The following is a 12,413-nucleotide window of genomic DNA, read 5'->3' as shown; positions in this document are numbered from 1 at the left end:
CTCCTCCTATTTCCATCACACACTGACTTACCTTCACACAGTGCATACCAGTCACTGTGCACCAGGTGCCTTATATCCCAATTTCTGCTCTATAGTGAGGTCCTTTAATACATAATAATAAATAATAATTACAAAATAACAACTTTCGTTTATTTCACAGAATACATGCCAGACACTGTGATAAGTGCTTTACAAACTGTATCTCACTTAACCTCCACCACACCCTAATGAGAAAGTAGTATTATTGATATTCATTTAACAGATGATAGAACTGAGGCCTAGAAAAGGTTATATAACTTGCCCAAAGTCGCACTAATAGGAAGTAGCAGAGTCTGGATACAAATCCAGATCTGTATGACTCTAAAGTCTACATTTTTTCCACTGCTTCATCATCTTATTATGCATTCATTTACAAAAAGCAGACAAAAATTTTAAATAGGAGAAATTACCCACATTATAGCTTAAAAAGTAAAAGTAGTCTATTCTGCATCATTGGGAGCTGATTTAGGAGTGGTCTTAGATTTTATTTGAAAGAAGGTAAAGTATGGATTAATTGATTAATATGACCTAAGCAGGAGGAAAGACAATTATCTGCCAGCATTTGGAGGGGAAAAAAAATAGTAAGATGAGAAAACCCGTAAGTGGCCAAGACCCCACACTGTTTTTCCCACCCTTAGGAAAATGAGAGTCCCCAAGAGGCAGAAGCATACATTGCTCTTATATTGAGGGGTATCCGAAATACCCTCAAAATACAGTAATCATCTGACACTGTAGATTGGGTTACATTAAATTTTCCTCTTCCATTACTTTTAGAAATTAGTGCTAGTGAGTAAACGCCAGGTAATACACGAATCACATGTCTTTTTCATTTTTCAAGAAGGGGGATAAAGGTTTCCCCATAATTTTACTCTCCTTTTCCAGGCCTTCATATCTTTACTCTGGATTTCCTTCAACTTTTCATGTCACCCCAAGCTGAATAAAGGTCTCTAAATAGTGGGCTTATCTGTCTAAGGCTTATTGATAGTCCTGTGATTTGTTCTGATTATAACCTAGATGCATTCCTGTGAGCCATCAGGTGGCTTTTATTCCTGTTTAACTTGTAGGATTCTCAGGGTTCCCAGATCTCCCAATCTTGATCGCATAGCATGAAAGGTATTAAGGTGGTTTGGTTTTCCTTTAGGTCCTAAAGAATCCCAAATTTGCCCTCTTGCAACATGGTTGTAGTTTATTTTCACAAGGATATTCTGCTTTGAAATTGGGCTCTCCCCAGAGCTAGTTCTCCAACCCAATTTGATGTCAATAAAGAATTTCAGGAATACTTTTAGTGCTTTCTAATTCAAACTGTTGGTCAGCATATCCAATGATAATGGTGAACCACTGATGATAATTCTGCTTAAATGCAGTGACCATCACATTCAATGTCTCCCCACGAGTTTTGGTCCAAAATAAATCATATTTTCCAGTGTCCTAATGATAAAATGTTAATTCAGTCAACAAAGACTTATTGGGCTATTAATATGTGTCAGGCACTGTGCAAGTAACCCAGAGACACAGAAATGAAACATGAGCTCATGACATGTACATCAATCTGCAGGAAAGCCAGAGTCATACTAAAATACAAGTGTGTACAGGAAACGACAGGGGACAAAAGAAGGGATGGTCAATTCTGAGAGAGTTGAGAAAGTCCTCCCAGAAAGGATGAAACCTAGGTGGAGTCCTGAAAAAGAGTAAGTATAAGCCAGGGTGGGATTCCAATTAGAACATAAAGAAAGCCCATTCCCTACTTGTCTGAAGCTTGAGAATTACAAAATACTTTCTCAGGCACTGTTTCATTTAATCCCCCAAACACTCTGTAAGGTAAGGATTAGCATAAGGGCTGACCCTTAATTTTAGATGATGAAACTCGGGGCCAGAGAGGGTAAAAACTTCTTCAGAAGTCTAAGAGTGAATGAACAGCAGCCGCCCTGGAACTCAGCGCCAGTGTAACTAAAGGCTTAGCAGCGGTGGCATGCTGGAACCAACTTACTCTGGCTCAGGAGAGCTAACTGTTAAATATTCAGGAATTCTGAAAGCCTGCTGTCAAACTCTTGGTGGCTTGGTAGCTTTAAATCAGCTAGCATTAGTGGGAGCATTTACACCACAGAAATTGGCCTATGTTATAAATCAGGCCCTCTTTTTTTTTTTTTTTTTTTTTTGATAGCCAGTTTACCAGTTTATTTACCAGTATTACTTGGCAGCAAACTACCTTTCTATAAAACTGTATTACTACAGAGGGCTGCATGAAAAGCCTTACCCAATTAACTTCTCTAGATTTAGAAGTCAGTTACTGAAAAGGAATAATCTGACTGAATGATTAGGTTATTTTAAAAAAAATAATGATCCCACCAAATGTTTATATGTCAATAATTATTTATGAAATTTCTTACTTATGTGTCCAGTTCTAATGAGGAAAAATAAAAGATATAAGACACAATCTCTACCTGGAAGGAATATTCCCGTGTTTTCATAGCTGTAGATACGGACCAGCTGGCTCATTCATTTTTAGGTCATCCGTGTCACTTTTCCAAGTTCTGGTTCTACTTTCCGCTCTCCTGCCAACGGTCATCAACATTTATCTGAGCTCACCAATGGCAGCTGGGAGCTCCGAGATGATTTATTTATATTTTTGAAAAATCACAGATATTCAAAGTAAAAGGGTGTTTTATCCTATTCATCCAGTGTTCTAGGTTAAAATTCTTCAAACCCTGCATATTTTTAACACTCTGTTTATTTTAGTAACATCTGCCTGGACCCCTCCACATTTGATGTGGCATCTTTCTCTTCCTACCTTACTAAAAGTATTGTCTGCCTCAGTTGACCTAGCTCACAAACAATTTTAACGTAATTTTAAATAAATAGAAACCCCTGAAATTCAGATAAGTCAAACCAGGCCAATCTCCCAATTAAAGTATCTTGAAAGGAATGTGCAGTCATTTGGGGACCTGTACAATGTGCTACATTGTCAATTCACTTCTTCATTTTAAACAACCCCACTTCATACCAGCTTACTGTAGATCTCTTGAAAACTCCACAAGTGGCATACTTGAAATATCAGGCATTTTTCTTTAAAACATCTGGGATTCTCTTCAAGTGCTGGTAACTGAGGTCTATGTGCTGGTGTGTCTATGTGGGTAAGAGATATTTACAGATATTGAATTTGCTTAAAAAAACATAATTTTTGTGCCTCTTGCTATAATCTTTGCAGGCTTATGGTGAAGAGATTTTCTTTGAGCTTCTGTTAAGTACATTTCTGTGGTGCCACATATTCTAGGTTTAAGTTTGCTTTAAAAAAAAAAACTTTTCAGAAATATCAGTTAATTATGCAGTGTCTTTTGTTGCAATTATGTTGCTTTGTTTGCACAATATCATCCCAGCTACCAGAAATCTATTTGTTTCTAGAATTTACTTGGAACACACAACTTGGGAAGAGTTTACTATGAGCCCATTAAAGACCGGCATGGAAACATCCTCATAGTCACCATCAGAGAAGTGGAGATGCTCTATTCATTTTTTAATGGCAAATGGATGCAGATCTCAAAGCTGCAAAGCCAGAGGAAGTCTTTGTCAACACCCGAGGAGCCAACAGCCTTAGACATATTACTGATCACCATCCAGGTATGTAGTCTTTTCAATTTTCTAATACTGCATATTTAAAGTTCCAAACACACTTATTGAGATTCTAGTGACATATACCAAGAGCCATTTACAAATGCAGTGATGGAGTGGAGAGGGCCCAGAGTTATTGCTTGTATTGCACACATAGGAAAGATTCAGAAGCTTATTTTTTACTTATCACTCTCCAGATCTGGAATTCATCAATCAATACAAGTGGTGAGCACTCTGAAAATACCCCTGACCAATGAACCAATGAGAAACTTTTAGACAAATATTTGAGTAGGGGTCTATAGGTAGTATAATCAAAACATTAAACCAATACCTGAAGAGACTATAATAATAATAATACATTTCTGGACTCTGTGTGTGTGTGTGTGTGTGTGTGTGTGTGTGTGTGTGTGTGTGTAAAACTGAACAAAAACACTCTTAACACCTATTTACTCATTTTTTCCTTCTAATGCTCCCCTGGGTCAGACAGGCATGATTAAGTCCATTTTAGGAATGAAATGACTGAGGCTCAAAGAAATTATATGGCATATGGCCACACAGAGAGGCAGAGTTAGTGAAGCTAACGAAGCTCCAGCACATTCAGCTCTTCACCTGTACAAGCCCCTTCCAATGCCCTGGCAGGGATCCTAAGAATTTTGTATTCTTCTCCTTAAAGAAGGCACCAAAAATTGTATTCACTTCAGTCCCCACAAAACTTGAATTTGCCCCTGGGCACACAGCTAGAAAATGGCAGGGCTGAAACCTAAACTCAGATCTTCTGACTGGACTCAGGCGTCTTTCTGCCATGTCACATCACATTCCCGGGCAGGAGTTACGATTGCAGTCATGAGGGACTACAGATAAAGGATGAAAGACTCGCCTGGGAATGGAATAGCCACCAAAATTCAAAATTTGGGCAGCTTAGATCAAGACTCAGGCTGGATGGCAAAATCAGGATACAAAGCACATCTTCTGCTCGAGTCCAGGGCTCTCTCCACACCACCACACCCCTCACATGTTCTTATGTGAACACAGGCGTCACACTGTTTCTCTTTTCTTTTCTTGCTTTCTTGCTTTTTTGCTTTCTTTCTTTCTTGTTTCTTTCTTGCTTGCTTGCTTGCTTTCTTGCTTGCTTTCTTTCTTGTTGCTTTCTTGCTTGCTTGCTTGCTTTCTTGCTTTTTCTTTTTCTTTTTTTAAACCCAGTCATGGGGATGAGTTCTATAGTACTCTCCAGTTAGGTGGTAAAGCTGGCAGAAACACCTACCCTGATTGAGCTCTGGGCAACCAATGGCATATATGTGCAAGACGGCCAGCCCAGAGTAATGGGGAAGAAAGGGCTCTGTCCCACATAAACAAGCCAAACCCCAGCCTTGGTGCCTGTAGCCCTTCATGATCACCCTAAAAAGCTAAGCCACCAGCCCATCATCCCACTATCTTATTTTCATTTCCTCCACCGAGGAGTGATTGATACAATAATCTCACCTTTCCATTCCTTATACTAGCCCAAACGAGAATGGAGTCCAGTGTAGCAAAGGTAAGCTAATTGGTCAAAGCCAATACCTCTGGCTTTGATTTTATGGAATTTGGGTTCCTATGAAATGGATAGAGGGCGAATGTGTGTGTGTGTGTGTGTGTGTGTGTGTGTGTGTGTGTGTAGGAGGTGAGGGCAGGGAACACAGACACATTCGTGGCTCCCCTCTTCACCCTTTATAAGCAAGTGCTAAAAGAAACATTTAAAAAATCATAATAAATTGAGCTTTTACAGGGTGACTAATACGCTAATCCCTTATAGGGATAAACTGGGGTCTGGGCTACCTTTGCTCCTAGAAACACAGCACAGGCCCCAGCATGATATAATACCTGGTTTCTCCTAGACTTATTACATTAAAAATGTGTTACAGGTGCAGAAAAATTCCAATCTGGCAAAAGGTTGTTAGAGAAGGAGACCAAAAATAGAGGCAAGATCAGGTTTCCACCCAGATTCAAGTGGAAAATTTACCCCCTCTGACTGGCACATTTCTGCTTGATGTCACTCCCACCCACCCCCACTCTCCTTCTCCTCCTCCTACTTCTTCTCTCTCCCCTCCTTCCATACAGGTCTTAAACTGGAGAGGAAATGGGGAATAAAACTACTGGGGCTGGTATCCAATCACGCCTGGACTTTAATTATGTCAGGAGTTGGCCCCACCAACTCAACGTGGAAGTAGTCACAAGTTTTGGTGTTTGCCCAAAGGCTGGGTAACTTCCCACAATTCTGGGCTACAAACCACTCTCTTCTCTCGTGGTCAGTAGAGTGATAACCACCAGGCCTTCAGATGGGAAGCTTAGGCTTCTTCCTGTCATATCACAACACATACTGAGGCACCACTTCGGAATCTGGCTGACTGGTATGATTCCTGACTCCACCTTGTCTAGTTATATGACTAGGGCAACTTAATTTCTGATCTCTCATATTTCCTCCTCTGCAAGAAACTCTACTTCATAGGGTTCTAATGAAGATTAAATGAGTGACTGTAAAGCATTAGAAGAGTAGCACCAAGTGAGCACTCAATAAATGTTAGTGATTGTTATTATTTCTCCACTCAGAAAAATCCAAACAATGCTTGGCCCTCCTCAGAGCATACCTAGGCCATCTCCTCCCCTCCTGACCCTCCCACAGACCCTGGAACTGGCTCAGTCATCCCTTGGGGCATTGCACCACTCCCTCTATCTTTCCATAAGAACTAAGGAAAAGTTGTATAAAAATTGTACAATCTGCAATGGGGTTTTCAAAACAGGTAAGGGCTCTAACAAAATCTGTATCCATAACTAATCTACTAATCTCTAGGGCCCCAAGGAAGCTCCAGGGTCTAACCCTCTCAAATTCCTGATCCTCTCAAGTCCCAGACCTTCATTACAGGCCTTTCTCATATCTAGAAGAAAGAAATCCTTTAAGAAAAAAAAAAAAAGAAAGAAAGAAAGAAAGAAAGAAATCCTTCCCACACTTGTCTGGGAAGGAGAAGAGTTATCATGAACAAATTAGAGTCCCTCTGAGCAAACTAATTGGCAATGAGAGTATTTCCAATAGGGAGGCCCCTCTCAGGTGCTGAGTTACTCAGACATTGATCTCCAGGGTCACCTTAATAACTGGAAACTTCACAGGTGAACTCTTCTTTGAAGATTAATCTTTCACATTTGTACTATATTTTCAAGTTTATAACACTTTGTCACATCTATAATATCATTTGATCTTCGTGAAAACCCAGCGAGACTGAGTGGGCAGTTTTACTGTGTCCCATTCACAGATGAAGCTACGGATTTCAGGGAAATAACTCGTCAAGGTCATATAAGCCAAAAAGCAAAAGAGGAGAAACTAGGACCCAAATCTTCTGACTCCTAGCCAGGTCCCCTTCCCATTCTGCCAAGCTGCTTTACACACCCTCTCCCTCCTTTTCTCTGAATCCTTGAAAAAAAAGGTATCATCTTAGAGAAGCCTGTGAAGCCTGCCTTCTGTCCCCTCCGAGCCTTGTTCTCCTTCTCCTCCTCCTTAGCCGTTCCTTATCACCCTGTATCTACTTATCCCTGCTATACCCAGGACCTACTATCTCTTCAGCCCTTTTCTGTTGTTGTTTCTTTTTTCCAACACATTCCTGCTCTTTCTACCTCCAAGCAGCCCCTAACATGGGAATCAAAAACTATAGGAATCAGGAAGAGGAATGAAAATGAGCCAGTCGAGCTGGACATGAGGAACAATTGGGTTCACACAAAAACTTGTTTAGCAATGTTCAGAGCAGAATTATTCAAGTAGCCAAAGAGTGGTGGAACAACCAAATGTCCAACAATTAATGAATGGATGAAAAAGTGGTATATCCATAAATGGAATATTATTCAGCCATAAAAATGAGTGAAGTACTAATCCATGCTGCAAAGTGTATGAACGTTAACGTTGAGAACATTATGTTAAGTGAAAGAAGCCAGGCACAAAATGCCACATATTGTACAATTCCATTTATATGAAATATCCAGAATATGCAAATCCACAGAGACAGAAAGCAGATGATGGAGGAGGGACTAGAGCATGACAGCTAATGAATGCAAGGCTTCTTTGTGGAGTGATGAAAATGATCTGGAATTAGGTAGTGCTGATAGTCACACAAGCTTGTGAACATAGGAAAAAAACACAGAATCTCACACCTTAAAAGGGTGAATGTTATAGTATGTGAATTATATTTCAATTTAAAAAAAAAAGAAAGAAAGAAGCAAGCAGAAGCAACAGAAACTACAGTAATCCAGAGGGCCCTTGTCCCATCTAAAGAATAGCCCATTCAGCCTCAGCTAACTGCAGTGGAAGAAAGTGGTCCCAATGTTGAAATGTTTTCATTTCAACATTTTTCCAGCTAAATCTAGAGTTTTGGAATATCTAGAGTTTTGAATTAAAATCTCTTTATTTTTAAGAGTTAGAAAATAATTTAGAAAATTTAAATTCTTGGGGTGCCTGCATGACTCAGTCAGTTAAGTGTCTGCCTTCGGCTCAGGTCATGATTCCAGATCCTGGGTCAAGCCACATCAGGCTCCCTGCTCAGCAGGGAGTCTGCTTCTCCCTCTCCTTCCTCCCCTGCCCCCGCTCATGCTCTCTCTCTCGCTCACTTTTTCTCTCTCAAATAAATAAATACTAAAAAATTGTAATTTTTTGTAGTCCGTATAATCTTGGGCCCTCAAAGACCCGGGCCACCATTTTATGACCTTTGCTATCCCTGGACAATTCAGTTTCCATCCCCTCTGCAATAAAACAAAAGCCCTGTAGTTACTAGAAAAGCATCTATCATTCCTCTAACAAGCTGTTAGGATACCTGATCAATGGAGAGTGGTTGGATATACCCTTCCTGGTCCCTGCACCAGCATAGCATATTCTCTCCCAGAGGCCCAGCCCCAGACTCCACTACCTCTGGGCCTCTCACTTCATATTTAATAAACATTTTTTCAGCACCAACTAGGTGCCAGGAACTCTTCTAGGTGCTATAGGAAAAACAAATGAATAAGTCAAGGTCCCTGCTCTCAAGGAGTTCAGTCAAGGGAGGGAGACAGACTTGTAAACAAATCAAGGTAATACAAGGCAGAATTAAACCAGAGCCTGATAGCAGTACAAACAGTGTACTATGGGCGCACAGACAAAGCAGCTATTAATTCTCCCTGGAAATATCAGGGAAGGCGTTGTAGAAGAGGTGACATTTGGCTGAGCCATGAAGGGTAAATTAAGTTCACCAGGTGGAGAAAAAAAGAGAGAGAGAAAGAGAGAGAGAGGGTAGGGAGAAAGGAGGAGAGAGGGAGGGAGAAGAGTAGGAGGGAGGGAGTAAGAGAGTGAGGAAGGGAGAAAAGGAGAAAGGAAGTGAAGGAGGGAGGAAGGAAGAAATTAGAATTAAATTAGAGGGCATGGTAGAGAAATGAGGCATAAGGTGGAAAAGTAGATCTAAGCCTCCCTTGGGTCCACAATGGACCTTACACAACCCTTATCACACTGAGTTAGAAAAACTTGGCTACATGTCTCTCTCACACACTGAAATCTGAGTTCTGTGAAGGGGAGGATCACGTCTCATCGATTCATTAATATTCTAGCACAACACCTGATTCATAGTAGGTGCCCAATAAAAGTTGTAGAGTGAGTGAATTCATGAACTAACAAAGAACCAAAGAACAGAGATTAGGACACGTCTGAGGAAGGAAAAAGCAATCCTTTTTGGCTGGAGATAAGAGACACAAAAGGACTGTAATGGAGAAAAAGGCTAGAAAAACAGATTAGAAGTCAAATCAGGCAATATATAGGCCCACAGGCATTGGATTTGGTTTAGGAGGCCTTCCTAGTTACCTCAGATTAGGTGAATGGGACAGTTTCTTTCTCTTCCCATACAATTCTCAGGCTCCAAAAACATTAGTAAAGGCAGGAAAACACAGGCAGATGCTCAGTCTTTTTTAAAAAATGAAAGAGTAAATTACTCCATCTAAGAATGGTGTGGGTTTTTACGTAACCACAGTGTGTTCCTAACTCATTCTATTTGTGGTTATTCTAACCCCCACATATTTTTCTCTTATACCCATCCTGTATTTGTACTCCTGGGTTTGGGTCTTTACAAACACATTTTTTTATTAAGTTTCAACTCTAATTATGATAGGCTTATTTTTCCAATGCATAGGATCATTCCGAGTTTTATTACTATTTTCTAGAAAATCAAAACCACAACAGATTTGGGACCTGCAATTTTGATACTCACGTTCTTCATTTCTTTGTCTGGAACATCAATAAATAAGCTAAAGAGACAGGCCCTCAGGACGAGTCCCTACTGGGCCATCACTCAACATGTCTGCTGTTCCCACACCATCTCCATCATCCACAAATCCTCAACCCAGATAGTCAGCTTATTAAATGTGGTCAAGATTCTACTTTTCCCAGATTACCTAGTGAAACAGATTACACTGGAGACTCCTCCCTGGTCTATGGATTCTGCCCTTTTGTTGTCTGTCTGTTTTGCCCTTCACAAAACCATGTTGACTCCTATTTAGTGTCTCAGGATTTCTTGATAACTGCAAATTGATTATTTGATGGTTCTTTCTCACTTTGCTCAAAGATCAATAAGTTGGCGGTCTTTAATTACCAGGGTCATCCTGTGTTTCTCCCCTTCCTGTTTCAAAGATAGGTATCTTTGCCCTTTTCTAGTCTCTAGGGACTTTTCCAGTTCCCCATCACTTTTCAAAAATAATGACCTGTGGGTTTGTGGCCACATCTGCTTGTACAGCAAGTATCCCTAGGGTGTATATCATCCAATTCTGTTGATCTGAATACTTCCATTTCCCCTTCTCTCATTAACTTCACCCATTTCCTTCTCTCATTCTTTTCTCTCTTATTACCTGTTCATTTCTCAAAATTTCACTTTGACTAAACTTCCCCCAGTCAACTATTTACCTGTGATCTTTTCTAAAGAGATAAAATAGAAGACATCAAAAAGTTCTGCTTTATCCATCTCCTGACATTAATAAAAATTCCTTCCTTCTTGATCACAAAATCCAATTTTTCTAGTCTTTTTTTTTCTTTGCCAAGTATCATAAAAGTTACTTAGCCTTTGCTTTTCTGTACCTGCTAGTTATGCCTTCCTCCCAACTGTGACCATTCTTATTTTGTCCCTCTTCTGCTATTCTCCTATGTTCTGGCTTAGGGACCTGTCCTGACTTCCACATGTTGTGTATCTATTATAAACAGAAATAGCACTGGGTACTAAGGACACAAAGCAATAGAAAACATAATACTGCCACTAATTTCATAGTCTGGTTCAAGAAAAGAACATAAAAGAGGAAAAATAGTAAGTATTCTTTCCTCTGTATGCCTCCATTGCCTCTATTATAAAACAGATTTCAGAATATTGTGGTCATTTATTTACTCATCTTTCTCAACCTCTTCAAAAGTAAGGATCACATCACATTCACCCGAAACCTCAGTGTCTCTTGTAGTGCTTGGAACTCACTATGTTTGATAAAGGGTGGGACAGAGGAGATAATTCACAATAGTATATGTTAGATGTTGCAGATGGTGAATTCTACAAAGGAGGGATCACTCCTTCAGAGTATACAGGTCAAGGAAGGCTTCATACCTCTCTGTTCCATATAGAACTCTGTACAAGTTTAAATGTTTGATTTTCTCTTCCTTTTAATTTTCCCTGCATTTCATGGTAGGGTTGGTTCCTTCTTTTCACTCCCTTGGAAAACCAGGCTACACTCTGGCCTACAGGAATTCTTCCTTGGTTCATCACTCCTAACTCTGTGTTTCCGGTTCCCCCACTGCCCAAAGGTTTAAAAACGTCTTACCTACTGATACATATTTCTAATTATTCACTGTCTGAGTTCCTGCAGTTATATAGGGAAGCAAAAGTCACAACTAGAGAGCTGACCACATATAAAACAAGACTCCACTCAAACATCCCTCTGTGCCTAACTAGGCTGGCACTTCCTGTTGCACCAACAACTTCATTCAGTCTGTGCTGCCTGTGGAATATTATGATGTGAAAATACAATGCAAATTCAAGGCAAATCTATTACAAGACAAATTTTAAAATCTTATAAAAGATACAGAATTTCGTGAAGCTGATGAAGATGATGTGGAGACCTAATCAAATCACAGGCAAAGCTACTGACAATTAAGAATCTAGCAACGGTAGGCCAGTTAACAATTGAAGAACACAAAATGAACAAGAACCTTATGAGAATGACCTGAATATCAACATTTTTTAAAAGCCAGGGAAAAAATATGAAGATTTCAAATACTCTTGCAAAAATATCCTCTTCATGATCATGTTGTGAAAGTTAAATGTGAGGAATAGCATTTCAACTATCATACAATTTAGTCTAAGAAAACTAAGCCAAAAAAAAAAAAAGGAATCAATACTTCTTTCTTCATCCTCAGAATTAATGAATAACTACAACTTAAGTGTTAATGATATAAATAAATCTGCTATTACTTTTTATTTCATTTTTCAGGATAAAGAAGCAACCAAGTCATGATGTCATTTAATAATAAGACCTTTCCTAGATACCAACTATTCTGAAATAATGAGGCTTCCTATACTGCTTTGTCAGCTTTTACACTTGCAAATTTCTGTTTCCCCACAGCTAAACAATAAGCCCTGCAAGGACAGAAATTATGAATTCTAGTTTTCTAGTTCCCCATTCCCAGTCACAACCCACATACCTACCCCGGATCCAAAAACTGAGGGAAATAGGATGCATGCAGGCTATATTAATGACTGATT

The 12,413-nt window shown here is 39.6% G+C and overlaps 1 protein-coding gene across 1 annotated transcript in view; it reads left to right on the top strand.

Moving 5' to 3' along the window:
* Positions 1 to 12,413, top strand: part of ANKFN1 (ankyrin repeat and fibronectin type III domain containing 1) — a 311,761-nt gene that overhangs the window by 262,654 nt on the left and 36,694 nt on the right. The window contains exon 14 of the mRNA XM_036106172.2: positions 3,439 to 3,654. Coding sequence (XP_035962065.1) covers positions 3,439 to 3,654 — 216 coding nt within the window. The remainder of the gene's footprint in view (positions 1 to 3,438; positions 3,655 to 12,413) is intronic.

The sequence above is a fragment of the Halichoerus grypus genome, chromosome 2 (assembly GCF_964656455.1).
Source record: "Halichoerus grypus chromosome 2, mHalGry1.hap1.1, whole genome shotgun sequence".
Classification (NCBI taxonomy): domain Eukaryota; kingdom Metazoa; phylum Chordata; class Mammalia; order Carnivora; family Phocidae; genus Halichoerus; species Halichoerus grypus.
The sequence above is the reverse complement of the archived record's forward strand: the minus strand, read 5'-3'. Positions and strand labels throughout refer to the sequence as shown.